Genomic DNA, 19,280 nt, shown 5'->3' with positions numbered 1-19,280 from the left:
AGCTTGTCTGTTAAATTGTCCAGCTGAGCCAAGAACTTCGCCTGCAGGGGTTTTGTAGTGATCTGCAGGAAGTCTGCATTCACCTGGAAATAAAACATACATAAATATAGTAAACTAGAAGTTTAAATACAGACTGCTGAATTAACACACTGAAAGTTGCTAAACATTTGAACCATCAGTGAAGTTTGTCAAGACCTAAACTGTTTTTAGCTGAGTTTAGGAATATATCGCCACCTGTTGCTTTGGCATGTTCCTAGCAGCGTTTTCCTTCATTTTTGCGTTTACCTGTGGACGGGATTATTTTTTAAAACGAAAACGGAAAATCTCCGTTTTCAAAAATACCTGTGTAAGTGTGGACGTAGCCGAAATCTTTTATAATAATAAATAGGTTTGAACGTCATGGGAGTGCGCATTGTGCTGCCTGCAGTTACTCTTCCGGCCACATGGTTCGCTTTTGGTAGCACCCTCAGTAAACTATGTAGTGCTTTTAAAGACACCTCAAAACGATACTTTCTACTAGAAAATGGCATATAATAATAAACACAGAATACCATATTTTTAGATTATAAAAAGAAAACAGTAAGAAAGAAGTTAGCTATAGGACATCATCTTTCATTGAGCACAATGGCTAGCTGCTAATAAGCTAGCACACGTTCCGACTTAAAAGTTGGCAGCTACACAATTTCTCCTCTAAAACAAGGCACTTTTGAAAAGACCTGGCTATATTGTCAAAAAAAAATAGTATTCAAGCAGAGAAGAGAATGGTAGCACCACCAAAAGTTCAAAAAACAACTGTTACAAGCTTCTATGATAAATAGCATTGCCATAGATTTAGCTGATAAAGAAATACACAATTGGATATATGAAAAAATAATATGTTACCTTACCTGAAGGTGTAGTTTTATCCAAAAAGTACAGAGAGGCGAAGAGCAGCTGCATTCATTTAGGTGATCCTGAAAGAGCGCAAAATTTTCAAAGAAGGCGGACCGTTGTGTAACTCAATAACTTTGTGTTCTTGTGACAAAGACTGCTTTGAGAGAAAATAATTTAGGTTCACCACACGAATAATAATTGCAGTAACGCTGGAGTGCTACATTTGCGTTGAATGAGATTAAAAATAATGTTTAAGCTTAAAGAGGGGCTTGAATTGATTTCTTTGACTTTACAAATACTTAAGTGCAAAAATGTACTCCTCCTACCCCCAGTGCCCCAACAAACTCATTCATTTTGTGTTCAGAATCAGCCTCTGCTGGTTTTGAATAATTTTAGGTTTACACAAAGAAAATCAAATTAATTTGGTATTTTTTAATTGCATTTGTGAACAACTAACATAATTTGCATGTGTTCTTTGAAAGGAGGACCTGAATCTGTTTTTTGAGTGAGTGTAGGGATCATGAACTCATTTAGAGACAAACAGGGTAGATGTCACAGCGGCCTTTGTAGAATTGGTCAAAGAAAAGGCAAAAAACAAATGGCTATATCAGAGCACTAAGACTATTTCAGAGGTACACCGAAGGCATGAAGGAAAAAATAAAATCACTTATGTATTTGTATTTTGCCTGCCTGAGGTTATGTAAGATAAATTGGTGCTAGCTTTCGAATTGTTTCACCCTCAGGCAACCCTCCATGAGCCTGCACTGACAAGGGTATCATTCTCGCTCTGACTGTTTAGCACACAACCTCTGTGAAATTCTCACATGTGGAAAATGTAATTAAAGTAAATGGTGCATGAACTCTGTTTTAATGAACAGAAATCCAGGAAAAGATTTCCTAGCGTTTAGGGAGTTAATCAGTTAGTTCTGCATGATAATGAGAAGACAGTCTTAGAATAAACAGGCCCTAGCTCAGTTTTATATCTGTTTTAATTGGGCCAGTTGGGTCAGGGATGCTTGGGATCCAGGTGGGCAACAACTGTGAGGAAAAATGTATGGTGCGTGTCCCTACATTGTTTGCCGAGATGAGGCAAAGTAGTGGCAGGGATATTTGACTAAAGCTAAATAAATTCTTTGTGTCCTAGCTCTGTTGTTTAAATCAGTCCCTTCATTGTCAGAAATATTACCACGCTCCGCATGCATAGATGTCAGTTTCACCAACACAAGCTGTAAAATAAATTCTATTGCTTTTACACAAAGATGCGAAATTGCCCACAGTTGTTCTTTTGAGGTCTTGAAACCAAAAGAAGCCTGCTCAGAGAGCAAAGGCAACACAGCTGAGTTGAAGTTCAATTTCCAAACGGATGAAAACAATCCGAGTGGCACAGGAGGAAGAGTGCTGGTAAGATGCAGTGGATGAGGAGGAGGACAAGAAGTAATTTCATATGCAATTCAAGCAACTTTGATAAACCCGATCTTTTTTTGTAGAATGGTAACAATGGAAGCGGGAGAATGAGTACAGCCCAGACACTGCAGACTCTCTATGGAAAAGGAAATTCATATCTTCTCTTAACAGCAAGAGGCTCACACAAAACAATGCCAGCAACTGAGAGATGCTGAAGATTGTGTCAATTTGAAGCCATTTCCCCACTGGACACGTCCTCTGACAGGGTGGACATGAAGCATCAGGTCAAAGACTGCACACAAAAAGTAATACAGGTGCAGAATTAATTTTGTGTTTTTTAAAGTCTTATTTGGAGGACAAATATGTCATGCCGTGTTTTTTCTCCGTGACAGCCAAATAAGCCGTGATCGTATAGTGGTTAGTACTCTGCGTTGTGGCCGCAGCAACCCCGGTTCGAATCCGGGTCACGGCAGTTTTTCTCTCATTTCCCAAGAAAAGATAAAGAGTGCGCACTGCTGAAAGCAGGGGATGTTTGTATACTTTCTACTACTGCAGAGCACAATAAAAAAATGTCATCCAAATGTTCGAAATGCACCCGTGAGCAGTGCAAAAGGGCGATCTTTGCTGACAGTAGCATTTCTTAATTGTGAATTCTTTTTTTATACCCGCTCGGTTCTGCTTGGGTTCGAGAGATGTAAATTTCATCAGCAGGCAGGCAGTGAGGGCAAGAATCTCACTAGAATCTGATGTAAGAGATTTTATACCGAAATGCACCAACTATGCATGCGCCCCAGGCAGTGGAAAGGACTTCAAAGAAGTAAAACAGGAATGACCTCTCTGCAGTGCCTATATAGACTATATAAAGGCTTGCGCAGTATCAAAAAAAATCTAGATTTGCCTTTCCTCTAGATTAAAAAAATAGTGCGAGATTTAGACTTTAACTTACATTTTCTCGCTTATTCTTGTAGATGTAGAAACACTATATGGACACTCAAATAGTTGATAGTGTTTAGCGCTATATAAGGAGCTAAACGAGAGAAAGAGGTTTTATGAAAGCAAGTTTTGGTTCAGTTGATTTTATTATTATGGAAATGTTACGTTCATTGGAAAGGACGAGCAGACTGATGCAGACACAACGGCATCATTTTTTTCTTGTAACTTTAATTATTGATGCACGTTAACATCCGTGAGCATTAATGAAAGATTGAAAGATTCTTATTAGTTTATGTGTTGAAACCCATGTATTGATTGCATTGTGAGTGGATGATAAGGTTCCCGAAAGTACCTCGGACAGTGGCAAGCCGTGATCGTATAGTGGTTAGTACTCTGCGTTGTGGCCGCAGCAACCCCGGTTCGAATCCGGGTCACGGCAATTCCTAAAGTCTCCAATGTCTGTTTTAGTTGCGTCCGCTATTACTCCTGCTTTATTGTCTGTGCGAAAGTTTTTTAGTTGTGTTAAAACTTTAATGGGCGTTAACGTTAGTACATCAATAATACGTGTGAAATATTAATACTAGAAGATTTGGGGGAAAAAATACACCAACTTGGTGTTAAGAGACCTTTAAAACACATTACTAGACAACTTAAAAGAATAAAAGGTCGACACTGAGACAGTGATACCCTTGAGCCAATTTCACAAAAAAGTACACAGCTAGGGATAAATATTTAACTAATTTCAGTGGACTATGTACTCTACATGAACACTACTTGTGTTAAAATGCACATCAGTTAGTGTAACTGTGGCCCTCGAAGCAGATGCTTTTAAAACACATTCTACAGTAATAGTTTGCAGAGAATGATTCAACATAGTCAAGAACTGAGTGAAAAACTTAAATTATCACCAGTTACTTGTGCCACTGTATCATAGAAATGTTGTTCAGTAAATGATAATTTCACACCACTGTTCTCTAACATCCTTAACATCATCAGCAGGAGTATTTTGTCAATGCCACATTTCTTTGCATCTTGGTTATGAAAAAAAGAAATGAGATGGATGTTCATCAATAAGGAATTCCGACTAGGTGGTAAATTCTGCAATGTAAAACAAAGACATCCAAACTTGTGAATGTCTTTTTTTTTTTTTTTGTTTACCCTAGTAGATTTGATGTTTGGAAGTTATTATAATAATCTTGAATTTGAAGTGCACTTTTAGATTTTGAGAATAATGGCTAACATTTGTAATATCTGCCTTCAGGAAAAAGCTTTATACACATTTCCGAGAGTAGCTGGTTTATTCATGGGATGTGAAACTTCTGCATCTTAAAGGAGAACTTTTCATTTTCAAATTAACTTTCATAAATGAAAGTGGGTGGGTATAACTCATGAAAAAAAATTAAGATGTTGGATTAATGCACAAGGTATATTGTGCAAGGATCTACAAATGTAACATCTGTACGAGTATGTCTGTGAAGGTTCTCAGTCATCCAGGTCATCGTAGTCAAAGGAGCTTTGATTGATTGATTGAATCTTTATTTTGAACATGTTGAAAAAGTATTAAAAAAAATAGAATTAAAAGAGACAAATGAACAAAGCAAACAAAAGGAAAACGAGCAACCACAACTCCAAATAACGTCCATGTTCAAAAAGGAGCGGGAAGAAGCATAAGCATATTTAATCCCACCCCTTTTCCACTATCTAGTATCAATAGACTACAGAAATACCTTCTTGCAATTACATTATATGTTATGTGCAAATTTTTTTTTTTCAATATATACACATATATGTTTCTATCTATCCATACATACGTATATACACACATACGCACATATACACATTTTCAATAACCCCATTAACACCTCAAGGATACACAACCTACAATTATATATATATAGCAAAGAAAAGCGTCTGGACTTCTTTAAGTTACTTGAAGACGTTTCACTTCTCATCCGAGAAGCTTCTTCAGTTCTGAGGTCAAATGGTGGAGAGTCCCAGAAAGTCGCCTGACAGGGTTTGTAAAGTGGATGGACTGATGGGCAGTCAGTGAGCCAGGGCTCCAAGTGAGTACGTGTCTTTCAGCTTGCTTTTAAGAATGCAGCTCTTTACCATTGGACTCCCTGTTGTGGAACCAAAATTGCTGAGTGCAAGGATTTTTTAGCCATAAATAACTCATAACTGAAGACAAAACTACATAAGGTGCACCATGCAATGACCTCAAAGAACAGTAACACTGCATATTAACTTGGCAATAAGCTGCTGTTCATGGACTTTGCTCTTAGCTCTTTCTATAGCTTTGGGGCCACCAAAACTTAAAACAAAAACACATTGTTCTAACATTTAAACAAAAACAGTGATAACAGAAGTCAAAAAATAAAGGTACTAGTCAGAAATTCCTCTTTTTGGGCAACAAGTGAGTACAAGAAAGTGGGGTCGGAGATTCATCAGATACCCGGATGTTCAAGGTTACTCTCTCAGGCATTTAATAAAGACTTTAAGAATTTTAACTCTCATGAGTAAAACATATCAGTGCATGGAGCCAAAAATATTTTTCTTCCTTCAAAATATTTCTCAGACACCTGCAGTTTCCTATTTGACCATGGAGTAGTGAACTGTGGTTAGGGTTTTGTAACTAGAAAAGCACAATAAATAAATATCTGTAATAAAATGACAACTTTCCATGAAAGATCAAGATTCACTGAATACAAATTATGGAATTACATCAAATAAAATGATGATTTCTTGATTTTTTTCCCCTTTAAATAAGTAGATAAATAATTTCAAACGAGATATTGATATTTATTCCCGCTCCAAGTGCGCCAGTGACGTCAAATCTCGCGGCATCACTTCCCCAAATCTCGCTGGAGAAACTAACAAGGAAGCGAATGGCGGAAATGTAGAGCCACCTCACGCTTTCAGTTAGTCATTTCTGGATATAGCTCTTTCTTTTCTTCTTAAAAGCAGAACCGAGCCCAGAGTCCAGCAGATGTCTTCAGGCGAAAGCACTACGCGGTTCTGAAGAAGCGATGCGGTCGCTTTGAGTCGCCTGACAGGGTTTGTAAAGTGGATGGACGGATGGGCAGTCAGTGAGCCAGCTGAGAGCGTCCTGTCACCGACAGCCTGCCAGTTTAAACACCGGTAATGTGTAACGTTAATATGGGGGGTTTACTTATTTTATGTGACTTAAAAGCCAAGTGAAACAGAATTCGTTCAGGATTAGCGTCACTAAAGCTGTGGGTTCAAGGTAGCACATCATCCCCACACAGAAAAAGCAAATGCAGATCCGACCATATGGGAAAAACTGACAGCAGGTGTACCATAGTTTGAGTTGGTTAAAGAGCTTCAGAGTGCCTGCAGCCTGAGCAGCAGACAGTTTGATGCTTTTACCATCAGTAAAAAAAAACAGGTGTGCGGGTGTTTACTGCAACTTGACGCAGAAGTAAACCAAACAATCTGTGGGAGACCTGAGTCTCCAGTGTGCTAACAATGATTCTGTTATTTAGATGTGTAGTACTATATATTTTTCCAGACAGTATCAGATCAGTTCACTACATCACCTGCCATTTAATCTCTCTAAATATGAGGGCCTCCTTTCATCCTGCTAATGACTTGTTTGTAGGGTTGCCAACTCCCTGAAAAATAAATAAGGGACACCTCACGGCCAGGGCTGGGCGACCCGATTGTCTTCACCCTTCCCAGTGTGAGGAATTTTTTTTAGCTCTTTTTTTTGGTGTGTGAAATTATTTTTTTAACCTTTTGACAAAGTGCGTCCCTTTTCAGCTCAATACTTTTGTTTCTAAATACGGAACGATTCTGTTTTTCAAGGGACGGTTGGCAACCCTACTTGTTTGTGTGGTACAACCGGGATAAAACTGGAAGAGCAAGTTTTGGCAACTGTTCCTGACCAGCTGTATCCCATATTCATTAAAACGATTGGCAAATAAACTCTTTATCTTAATTTATTTTTTCTTTCTAAGACTAATCTGAGACAAGTGACAAGTCAGGTGATTGAGACAATTGTCTGATCCCTAATTGGCGTTTAAAATTAGTTGAGTTTTGAGCTTCATACTTAAATCGAATGCAATGCCTCATTTGCAGACATATGGCCCTGCCGCTCAGTTAGCCGAGGGAGACGAGGAAACGACGCGAGCATCATGTTTCTGAAAACATCGTTCACCACCCTGATCGTGGGGGTGTTTGTGGTCTATGTGCTCCACACCTGCTGGGTGATGTACGGGATCGTGTACACCAAACCCTGCAACAACCCCAAAGGTGCCAACTGCATCACACCCTTCCTGGCTGGGAACCCCAAACTGCAGGTCAGTTGTGAGCAAGGATGGTCGCGCCGGTCATGCATGAGTCTGGTTTCTCTCTTTGATGCGGATGCCTGACATGTTCGTCTTTGTTCTTTAGCTGAGCATCTACACCACACTGCGGTCGAACGCAGAAGGAGGCCATACTCTGATCCACAAAGAGGAGAACTTTGATGTCAACAGCAAGTTTGAAAGGTTGGTTGTTTGGGGAGGGGTTAAGAGATTCACATTTATTATCTTAACGGAAGTAAAACCTATGAGATAAAAACAGACACTGAATTGAATGCACAGCCCCTTGTGGTATGACACGGTGTTACACGGAGATTTGATTGAAGCATTCTGAAAAATGGATTTCTTTTTTAAGTTCTGTTTTAAATTTCGTTTCTTTCTTTTCCATGTTTCCCACAGGACAATCAATGTCTCCCTACCTAAGAAAACCCGTAATAATGGAACTCTATACGCACTAATATTTGTCCATCAAGCTGCCCACGATCCGTGGCACGATCCACGACAAGTTCACTTGGTTGCTCAGCTCACCACGTACATGGTCCCTAAACCGCCTGAAATCTCTCTGATATCTGGGGAAGATAAAACAAAGGTACCATACTGTCTCTGCTACTGCTGAAAGTCAACACACAGAAAGTTAACAGCTATGTAGTTTTTCTTTAAAAAGATCAGATATGCAGAAGAATTGTGCTGTTTTATCAAGCTTTAATCAGATCACTAAACTCCTATCCTGCCTTTGCACTCGCGCAGGGTCAGAAAGAAGGCCAGCAGAAGAAGCTGCATGATGCAGCGGCAGGGGGCGGAGCCAGAGCTGGAGCCACCTCTGTGTCAGACCATCCAGTTTCACACTGGCGCTCCCGCCTCACTGTCAACATTGTCGGCGACCACTTCCTCTTTGACAGAGAATACCTCCCAAATGATGTCCACAGATACCTCAGAGTGTAAGATGGCGGCTACACAAACGCAAACGGCACTATGAGAGGAAATAGATATCCAAGTTGTTGTTTTTTGTTGTTGTTGTTGTTTTTAAAGAAGAGGTTTAAAAGAGGTCCACAGTTTGGGAGCTCTAACCTAAGGCCCAGCCACTTTAATTTATTAACCAAGACCTAGAAATAGCCAAAAGGGGTGTGGCATGTAAAGGGTTAAAAAGTGCCTATTCTAATCCAGGCAGTTGTTTTCTGATTCAGCCGCAACCGGTGAAGTGGGCCATGACCGATGCCGACATAAAGAGCATTTCAATAGTGGAGGCGAGAAAAAGAAAGGATGCTTTGAGCTGTACTAGCTGTACTTTTAATGGATTACAGGCTTGTCGTGACGATCAAAGAGTTTCATAAAATGTTTTATCTGTATGTGTTCCAGGTTTCAGAATGGGAAGAAGGTGGTGTATCTACCTCTGCTGTTTGTTGATGAGCTCAGCAACCGGGTCAAGGACCTCGTGGTAAGTTTTCGATTTTAAATAAATATTATGCAACAGACTGCAACTCCCTGTCAGGTAGTCCCAGTGGCAGATTTTCAAATGCAATGCTTTTTTTCTATTCATTGTATTTGCTCACGGAACCTGGTTAGAGGACAATGAGTTTATGAGGCCACAATAATGATGTGTTAGTGAATGCATGGCTGAGAAGCACGTTATAGGAAACGTTGAACATATTTTTTTTCCCATGTTTTTGTGTGTAGGAGATCAACAGTACCACTACAGAACTTCCTCTGATCATCTCCTACGACTCAATCTCTCTGGGCAGACTTCGATTCTGGATCCACATGCAAGACGCCGTTTACTCTCTGCAGCAGTTCGGTATGCTAATCTTCCTGCTTGCTTTACTTCACACGTTCACTGCAGCCCTGAACTTTTCTAGACATTACCTGATCGAGCATCCTGTGCGAACGCAAAGTTTGAAGTTCGCCTCCTACTATAAGTGATGTATGATTGCACAGTGCGGTGCATTTAGTCTATCTGCATCCTTCAGATCGAGCTTCAGCCAGGTTTCCTCATCATGTCTACACACCTAAATGCAGTGCGGTTTTCTGTATCTGTTTTTGCAGGGTTCACAGAGAAGGATGCTGATGAGATTAAAGGGATCTTCGTGGATACCAACCTGTATTTCCTGGCCCTGACTTTCTTTGTAGCTGCTTTCCACGTGAGTGTGGCTGCAGACTTTTAGAGTGTACTTTGAATCCTTAAGTGAGCTGTTCATTTTAGTTCACAGTAGGAAATGTTTTTATCATTACAAAATATCACATATAAGTAAAGCTTGGGGTAATAAGTCACCTAACTGGGTCATTTTAAGGTCAAATAAAGATGCCAGTCTTAACTCTGAATGCTCTTTCAGCTCCTCTTTGACTTCCTGGCCTTCAAAAATGACATCAGCTTCTGGAAGCAGAAGAAAAGTATGGTGGGAATGTCCAGCAAAGCAGGTTTGTTAGCTTCACGGCACTGTTTCACCTTCTCACCAAACCCCTTCAAAATCCAGTTTATACAGTTTATATGGGCATAAAGAATCACCATGAATACATTTGTGGTTAGTGGCTAAATAAACTGCTCCTAGTAGAGTGTGAATGTCACCCTGTAATAAGGCTTTGACAAATGTGCAGAACAGGTGAATCTACAATATTTTTTTTCATATTCTGAATCTGCTGGTTGGCCAGCAATATTTCACCCACAAGGATTATAAGAGAGAGCGCTTGTACCTTAATAGTTTTTGAATCATTTTGGCTTTGCAGTGACAGATCCACAGAACCGGCACTGTGGGACCTCTGATTTATGGGTTTTTAGAGAAGTGGCAGCTGAGAAAAAACAACAAAAAACACAGTGTAACTATATAACCCTACAAATGTTTCCCAGTGTTGTAAGATTACACAAAAGGCTTTTAAAACATGTGGGATAAAGTGTTATCAAGAGACTCGAGCTGAACCAAATGATCGGTCATCAGTGTCAGTTTGGGAGAGCCATTTACTATCTCACATTTTCTGTTGTTTGCTTCTATTTCAGTGCTGTGGCGCTGTTTCAGTACCATAGTGATTTTCCTCTATTTGCTTGACGAGCAGACCAGTCTGCTTGTCCTCATACCTGCAGGGATCGGCTCTATGATTGAAGTAAACACACGCGCGCAATTAAAAATGAATTTAAACACACACAAAATGACCATTTATTCCCACTTCAGATTTGATTAAAAGGTGATTACGTGATCTGTAATATGTAATAATGTTTCTTTTTTTTTTTTTTTTTTTAAGGTTTGGAAAGTGAAGAAAGCCTTTAAGATTCAAGTTTTCTGGAAAGGAGGCAAACCCACATTCCTGGTATGTGTGCATGTGTCTTTATCTGTAATCTTTTTTTTTCTGTTATCAGCCACGTATCTACGTCTTTGTTGGTATAGACTGGGCCTTTGGGAGGTGGCTACACAATTATACACACGAAATTGAGCATGCCTGCTTTAAAATGCTGTGCAGTACACAGTGTTGTATAAAAGTCTTTAGCAACTCTTTAGCTGCACTTGGATTTTTTTTTTTTTTTTTTTTTAAGGCTTGAGGAACAGTTCTCCAGGCTTTTTGGAGCTCTTTGAAAGTTTGGACTTTGGCTACTTTTCCACTAATTTTCAGTCCAGCCCAAACCTGAACCTGAACATTTCAGAAGGGGGGAAAAAAACATTTTCAGATGAATCTTAATTTGTTTTTAACACTGAGCTCAACGATCATTCAAGCATGCAAAAGACACCTCAGAGGATGAACCAGTTTTGTGGACGCATAACAGACAACTTGGCAAAGAAGCAATTTAAATTTTAATCTTTAGGTGCTTTCTTACTAGCAGCATGTTGCAAAAACATGTCATTTGTTGTCATGTCTTTAGCCGAATATACAAAACACCACAAGCACAGTTTAACATAATCTCAACTAAATTTGTATTTTTGCACCAACAAGGTGATTCCCAAAGTGCTATAAGCCAGAAGCTTGGCATATCTCAGCATGGTGTGCAGTGTCTTTAAAGAACTTGAGGAAACTGACCAAATGAAAGGCAAAAGAAGGTGGAGCAGACCTAAAAATTATGTACCTACAGTTGCTGTCAAGAAGCCAGTTTTAAGGGAACTTGGGAGAAAAGGTCTTGAGGTGTGATGAATCCAAATCGCAAATTTCTGGTTATTTGCTGAGGATGTCAGGAGATGGGCACAACATTGAGTGTCAGTTAAGAGCTTTAAATGTCTTTCCAGAAGCCTGGATCTGAAAACTACTTAAAGAAATTATGAGAAATCTTGCCTAAGAGTTCAGGCTATGTTAAAGAATAAAGGTGGTCATACCTGTACATTCTGTTTTTTGCCTTATACACTGTAATTCCATATGTTTAAATAGATATTTAAATAAAAGTACAACATATACGCATCCAGTTATTTCCTATGCCAGGAAGGCTCTGGGTTAAGGAGTAGAGACCAGTCTTACACAGCCTGTGCTAGAACATCCGACTCACTCTTAAATTATCTGACATGTTGACTCAAAGTACCATTTTTCTCTAACTGCTGCTTTTTTATCTGCTGGTTTTATTCTCTTATGGTGCTTTCTGCTGTAATAATATTTGTATTCAATTAAATTACTGTCCTTTGACAAAGCACAGAGCAGATAATGGAACTTTAGCCATGTTAATAAATAAAAAAGATAAATGTTCATGCAGCATTCTAGGCATGATAATACATGCTTAATAGAAAACACGACAATCCTTTCTTATAAATGTAAAACGCTACATCGAGGCGCTTGAGTTTATAATTGTCCTTGTCGGCATTTTTCCTTAATTTCTGCAGCACTGACCGCAACTGTCGAGATTTTTAAAATGTGAGTGAAAACACGTGTCGAGTGTGCTAATGAGTGTTTTTGTTCTGTTACAGTTTGGAAAGTTAGATGAATCTGAGAGGAGAACAGAAGAATATGATACCCTGGTAGGGCACAAGACAATTAATTATCAGTTGTTTCTTTGAGATATGAGCACTTACGCTGATTGCCTCTTTCTTTATTTTTCTGTAGGCCATGAAGTATCTCTCATACCTCCTTTACCCACTGTGTATCGGAGGGGCAGTGTATGCACTAATATTTTTACGATATAAGAGGTAGGAGTCTGCGTATGTGTAAGTAACAATAACGGGATACTGATTGACTCAGTCTGACAGGTCATCACTCATTTTGATTGTGTATCTTTCTGTTGTAGTTGGTACTCGTGGCTGATTAACAGCTTGGTGAACGGTAAGGTGCTCTATACTCTTAGCACACACACAAAATACTTCTGTCCATAACAGTCATAATAAATTCTCGTGTGTTTTTCTTCACTTTATAGGTGTTTATGCATTCGGGTTCCTCTTCATGCTTCCTCAGCTATTTGTCAACTATAAGGTTAGTTTTACTTTGAAGTTACTGATTCACAAAAATCAGTAACCCACGCAATCTGTGTAATAAATGCACACATTACAACCTAACAATAAAATGCCACAGTGTGCAAACTGCAGTTTATTTACCATAACAAAACAGCACAGTAGTCATGTCTGATTATTCAGCTCTGTTCTTTATTTAACAGCTGAAGTCTGTTGCCCACTTGCCCTGGAAAGCCTTCACGTATAAGGTAAAAAATAAATTTCCTGTTGTTTTCTGAGTGGTTTAGCAAATGGATGGTAAGGCCTCAGTAACACAGGCTGAGAGACTGATTGGTAACCTAAGGAAAAATGCGTGTTCTGCGAGTGGTTGCTGGCAGTCACTAGATAAAATCGGCCACAAAGAGGGTGCTGCAAAAATCCCGTTTTAATGGTTTTGATCTCAAGGCGGATGGCACGGTCGCCTGTAGTTTGCACGGAAGACGTCCACTTGTCTGCACGCACTTGCCAACTTCTCTCCGAAGGGTAGCGAAACTGTGACGTAAATAGAAACCGAGGCAATTTGCCTAAAAGAAATAAGTGAACTTTTGGAATGCTGTTGTTTGCAGCACTTTTATTTTGAAGGAGAATATTCTGCATTTCCAGTTTGCATCATGTTTTTTACTATCGTGCTCACTGAGTAGATTGCAATCAAGCAGTGTTTACAGACGAGTCGGCTTTCTCAATTCAAATTGGATGATCGTAGTATTATACCGGCAATCACAAGGAGATTTTTTTTCTTTTTCTTTTTTGGTGCAGCACCCTCTTTCACTTGTCAACCAGTCCAAGAATGCACATATTTCCCTAGCAACCAGAGATTGCCGGGGAGTGACTGACTGGTCTCTAAGCCGGTGTGACTGAGGCCTACATCTTTCATACTGTTTTTACAGCTTTTAACTTTCCATATAATAATGTTGGTCAGTGATTTAATTACTAAAGCACTCTCACTTCTAAATTTGAAAGAAAGTGTATCTATTATTTTTTTTAATGTTCAAGAGCCGATGTAATTTGTCAGAATAACTGATCACCCCTACAAACAATGACTACTTTATTTTTTATCTATCTTTTGAGAATGTTCATGGACTTCTTTCATGTTAACAGGCATTCAATACCTTCATCGATGACGTGTTTGCCTTCATCATCACCATGCCAACGTCTCACAGACTGGCCTGTTTCAGAGATGATGTGGTGTTTCTCATCTACCTTTACCAGAGATGGTACATGCACACTACATTACACGTAGCACATTTGTTAAAAACGTGCACATTTTTTGAGAGTTAAAACTCTCCGTTTCTTTCACCAGGCTCTACCCTGTGGACAAAACAAGAGTAAACGAATATGGAGTGTCGTACGATGAAAAACCCAAAGGGAAGAGTCACTAGACTCGGAGGAATTTGCTTTTATGATCTGGAATCTGTGGGTATTGTCTTGTTTCCACTGGTGTCCACTCATCTTTATCAACCGGAATGAGTTTAATGGTCAGGGGGACATTTTTTGTTGTATATGTTCCAGGCACATAAATGTGCTTATGGTTCGGACTTTTTCCACCCTGTTAAAAATTGTTAAAAGGGCAATATCATCTTCTGCTTCGTCTGACAGTCTGACGAGGCCTTCTTGTTTTGTTTTGGGGTTTTTTTTGGTGGGGCGGGGGTTAGTTACAGTGTGTGTGATGGGACACAGTGACAGTGTGTTTTTATTTTTCCAGAGTTTTAAATGCACAAAGGAATCTTTATAATTCTTAACAATGCTACGCTCGTGTTTTGAACAAGTTGGATTCAGCCTGCTCCGACAGCTGGCAGATGTAGTATATCTACGAGCTGCAGAGAAAGAGCTGCTTTGCTCATCTGAGAGCTTTATTCAGTAAGAAGACATAATCCAGTGGCTTGTTGTATACCTACCAGATAAGACAGCCTTCAAGTAAAATCATGATAGCTGTGTGATGGCAGGGATAGAAAGACTGTGCTGTGACAAAAAAGGAGGGAGTGTGGCAAAGGTGAAGCATTCTGACTGATGTTTCAGGCAGCTCAATAATATTGTTCCAGACAGTCTCAGAAAAATCAGGCTGTAGTCATAATTGCAGCTTTTGTGCTTAAGTGGCCACTATTTCTAAATTCGTAGCTGGTGTTGATGGTAATTGGAATAAAAATATGAAAGCTGCAATAAGCAAAGGTAAGCCATACAGAAACTAAAAATGATATATTGTTAGCTCTGTTGAATATGTAAATTATCAGAAAATATGTTCATTATTTTTAAGCATTTCTCAATAACTTGGCAATCTGGCTCTTTAAAAAAAAAAAAACTGTACAAAATTATATCCAAAATGATCATGTGCATACAGTTGGCATTTGTTAGTTCTGTGACAAAGAACGGTCATGTTTAATGCTACAGTCACACTAGGGAAAACAGTAGTTGGAGGCCACGGCATGACCAAACCATTCTGCCGGTGTTCTGTAAACTTGTAAGTCAAAGTGACTTTAGTGCAAGACGGCGACGAAATGGCAGTAAGGCCAATAAGACAGTCTGCTATCAGTTTGCAACTGAATAGGATCCAGTTGGCAATTACATGCAATCTGCTTATGAAGAGATCTGTTGATATCTGTTACAAATTCACATTAAACCCTAGCATTCAGAGTCCGGCAAGTGTAAAATGGGAATTCCTCCATGAATAGTGATGTAGTTGATGTAAAGTATTCACATTTTTGTTGTCTTTTTTTTTTTTTTTTCTCCTAGTTACAAGAAAGTCGCTGTCCTGCTTTTACTCTAGTGTGACTGAGCTGTAAAGAGGACCTGTTATGCTCGTTTTCTATTACACACACTGTTATGATGTAAATGTTCATAGTAAGAGATAATTAGATACACACATTTGAACGTAATCTCCGAATGGGAGAAATGAAACACCAAAAGCATAACAAAACGGTTTACGGGACTTTTTTTCTACTTCCTTATTAATATGATGATATCAGCTTATCAAGAAGATATGCAGACCTGTATACATAAATTGACGGTGATTAAGTTTGCTTCCAGTAGCTTACTTTTGCTTCCGCAAAGCAAACAAAGTTGCCAAAATAATAAAATAATAAAATACAACGTTATGCATGACAGAGAGGGCAGCCTTAAAGAGGGAGCAGCTTAAATAGCTTATTTCACACAATGTAAAATTTCAAATCGACATAAGTATGCTTTTAAAATGAGAATAAACTGTAACATTTGAGGGCAAAATCAAAGAAAATGGGATTTAAAACGTAAACGTTTAGAAATCCAAATTGGAAAAGTGATGCATTTGAATGCATCACTTTTCAGTTCTGCTGAAGAAGCGCGGATTGTTACACAATTCCGTTTATTTGCCAGTAGATGGCAGGAGAATTTCACTAGAGGCAGAGGAGAAAGTTGTGATCTGTTGCCATGGAGAGAAGATTAATTGCCCAAGACATTCCAGACACTTAAGCTTGAAAGTTCCACAATCTGTGAAGTTGAGTTCTGTATGTTTTGTGTCTCTGTAAATGGTACTGACTGCTTCATGACATTGTACCACTGACAGTCCTACTGTCTTTTCCATCCATCCATCCATCTTCTTTTTTTTTTTTTTTTTTTTTTTTTTTTTTTTTCTTTTTTTTACATAACTGGGCCAAGAAAATCTGCTAGTGCCAAATGTGAGAATGAATAATGTTACCATTGTACGTTCACAATGGATGGTACATCGGATCTTTTGAATAAACACTGACATTGTGAGAGAGATGATGACGGAAATCTTTAAACAAAGTATTATTACACTGAGTTTATGCAATCAAAATTTGATTTATTTTTTTTTTTAAGACTTTAATTGAAATAATGTACTTAACATTCAGATATCATGATATATTAGGTCTGTATATAAAGGTTCTGCACAGGATTTATGTTTCTTAAAAATAGAGTTGGCAGAGATTTGCCTTTAAATTGTTTTACTTATTGTAATGTTTGTGTTTTTTGATTGAGATGAAATTAAAAAATAACTGACAAAATGTTACGTGTAGTTGGTATGTTACTATTGCTGGGGTAAACTGTTCAGTGGAAATGTTGCTCAGAGATAACCTGAGTAATGCAGAGATAATTTCATTTGTTAAGGGAAAAATCTAGCAAAACCTATCTGGCGTGATGTAAAAAAGTAATCTCTCACTCACTCACTCACTCACTCACTCACTCACACTAAATCGTGCAATGACTTTGGTTAGATAATCGAGGCATAATTACTACAAGATCTGTTGGATCAAGAAATTACTCTAACAGAATCTGTCTGACAGTGAAGTATACATCAAATCATGTCACGATCTAAAGAAACTCAAGAGCAGCAGAGAACAAAAGTTGGGCATCTATCAGTCTTACTAAGCCATTTCTAAAGCTTTGGGACTCCAGTGTACCACACTGAGAGCCTTTATCCACAAATGGAGAAATCTTGAAACAGTGGTGAACCCTCCCAGGAGTGGTCGCCCTACCAAAATGACTTAAAGATCACATCAAGAGAGGAAGAAGGACTAATGAACTGCCAGCCTCACTTGCACAATTAAGGTCAGAGTTCATAATTTAACAGTAACAAAAGAGACTTGGCAAAAATGGCATCCATGAGGAAGTTCCAAGGTAAAAACCACTGTTGACCAAAAAGAACAGAGTATCGGTCACATTTGGCAAAAAAGAAAACAACTTGATGATTCTAAGACCTTAGGGAAAATATTCTGTAGACTGATGAGGTTTTTTGGAAGCTTTCAGAACCACTACACCTGTCATAAAACTAACACAGCTTTTCTGAAAAATGGCATACCAGTAGTAAAACATGGTGGTGGTAGTATGATGTTCTGGAGCTGCTTTGTTGCTTCAGGACCAGGACAACTTGCTGTAATTGATGGATGTCCAGCCATCGATTCATGGCCTAAAGCTCAATCACACAACCACCACAATCAAAAAGAGTGCACAAACCTTGCAGGAGAGGAAAAGGCAGTACAGCTCTCTGCAATGTGGTACACTGCTGCTGTAAGGTCTCTGAGTGTAGTTAAGTGTTTCTATAAATACAGTACTCCTGCATTCCTCCGCAATTTACACATACACCAAGATGGTCTTTTTTTTTTCCAATATATTTTTATTGATTTTATAATTGAGCAGTATACAACAATCACCTTCAAAAGAACACAATAGAAGGTGGACGGTAAGTCAACAAGGTGGTAATACAGCATACATAAATGTTAAGACAGAGTATATTTCACTTAAGTTTATCCATCAGGCTAATGACTGGTTGCCAAATCTTATAAAACACACTCTCTCGGTTAGACAAGGTAAACCTGATTTTCTCCAGATGGAGTACATTTCCAAATTCTCTCAACCACATTTCAAAGGTAGGAGGTTTATCAGACTTCCAGCAGAGAAGTATCAGCTTTCTAGCCACAAGTGTGGTCATTGACACAACCTGTGTCTCTGTCTTGTCCCTTGCCCATCCCGGTTCAGACACCCCAAACAATGCTGCAAAGGGGGTACACGGGACCTCCCTGCCAATGGCCTTGGTCAGAAAATCAAACAAATGATTCCAAAAGAGCTGTAGTTTTTGGCATTGAAAGAAAAGGTGAGATAAAGTTCCTCGACCACTTGAACACTTAACACAGAGGGCTGAAACGTTCTTATATATTTTTTCCACTTTAGTGGGAGAAAAATGCAACCTACACACAACCTTAAATTGGATCAGACAATGTCTAGCATTTATAGAACTACAATATATATTCTTAATGCACTCTTGCCAGAGATCATCAGTAACATCCACCCCCAGTTCTTCCTGCCACTGCTCCCTAAAAGTATCAGATGAAGGACTGTATATATCTAGTAAGGCCCCGTAAAAGCGAGACACAGCACCTCTAGTATAGGGCTCAACTGACATGAAGCTGTCAAGCACTGAGTTTCGAGGAATCAAATTGTATTGTGGAATAGATGCTTTGATGAAATGTCTTAACTGTAAAAATCTGAAAAAATGTGAATTTGGAAGATTAAATTTCACCCTCAATTGCTGAAAAGATGGAAAATGTCCATCAATGTAAATATCTTTGAGAGAACAAATCCCTCTTCCCTGCCATGTCACAAACGTGATGTCCTCCAGCCCAGGCCTGAAGGCATGATTGTTACATATTGGAGCATCCAAATACATTTTAGGAGCCTTTACTGTGCCCAATAGTTGGTTCCTGACCTTAATTGAATTTTGAATCACAGGATTTCTGCCATATAGTGTATTCTTCACTTTTATCGGGCTATTAAGCAGGGCTGGAAGACAAGTTTGTCTACAAGACAGGTGTTCCATCATCAACCATGAAGGTTGTCCTTCCAAATCAGCACCTGGAGTACACCTTCGCCAAAATGAAAA

The 19,280-nt window shown here is 38.9% G+C and overlaps 2 protein-coding genes and 2 non-coding genes across 4 annotated transcripts in view; 3 read left to right on the top strand and 1 right to left on the bottom strand.

Annotated features, from left to right (window-relative positions):
* Positions 1-2,749, bottom strand: part of LOC146643760 (uncharacterized) — a 403,826-nt gene extending 401,077 nt beyond the window's left edge. The window contains exon 1 of the mRNA XM_085395395.1: positions 2,716-2,749. The gene's annotated coding sequence lies outside the window, so the exon portion shown is untranslated. The remainder of the gene's footprint in view (positions 1-2,715) is intronic.
* On the top strand, positions 2,678-2,749 carry trnah-gug (transfer RNA histidin (anticodon GUG)). Its single transcript has one exon. It is a non-coding gene; the product is annotated as a tRNA-His (tRNA).
* Positions 2,750-3,577: 828 nt separating this feature from the next.
* trnah-gug (transfer RNA histidin (anticodon GUG)) lies at positions 3,578-3,649 on the top strand. The gene has a single exon. It is a non-coding gene; the product is annotated as a tRNA-His (tRNA).
* A 2,430-nt stretch (positions 3,650-6,079) lies between these two features.
* Positions 6,080-16,508, top strand: clptm1l (CLPTM1 like). The gene is made up of 18 exons (XM_085396256.1): positions 6,080-6,348; positions 7,309-7,529; positions 7,624-7,718; positions 7,932-8,121; positions 8,280-8,470; positions 8,889-8,967; positions 9,207-9,324; positions 9,573-9,667; positions 9,860-9,944; positions 10,519-10,622; positions 10,761-10,826; positions 12,398-12,448; positions 12,534-12,616; positions 12,715-12,749; positions 12,841-12,896; positions 13,078-13,122; positions 14,012-14,127; positions 14,214-16,508. Exons 2-18 carry the CDS (start codon positions 7,365-7,367, stop codon positions 14,290-14,292), a joined length of 1,653 nt encoding a protein of 550 aa, XP_085252382.1. The 5' UTR covers positions 6,080-6,348; positions 7,309-7,364; the 3' UTR covers positions 14,293-16,508.
* Positions 16,509-19,280: the final 2,772 nt, after the last annotated feature.

This window comes from Rhamphochromis longiceps, linkage group LG22 (genome assembly GCF_057381845.1).
Source record: "Rhamphochromis longiceps isolate RC_006_pf linkage group LG22, R_longiceps_female_GT1.1, whole genome shotgun sequence".
Classification (NCBI taxonomy): Eukaryota; Metazoa; Chordata; class Actinopteri; order Cichliformes; family Cichlidae; genus Rhamphochromis; species Rhamphochromis longiceps.
The sequence above is the reverse complement of the archived record's forward strand: the minus strand, read 5'-3'. Positions and strand labels throughout refer to the sequence as shown.

Bases quoted from the DNA above. Each gene is read 5' to 3' on its own strand.
- clptm1l (XM_085396256.1), top strand. From the start codon at position 7,365: ATGTTTCTGAAAACATCGTTCACCACCCTGATCGTGGGGGTGTTTGTG. The intron at 8,968-9,206 runs GTAAGTTTTCGA...TTTTGTGTGTAG, and splicing joins ACCGGGTCAAGGACCTCGTG to GAGATCAACAGTACCACTAC. The intron at 9,325-9,572 runs GTATGCTAATCT...CTGTTTTTGCAG, and splicing joins TTACTCTCTGCAGCAGTTCG to GGTTCACAGAGAAGGATGCT.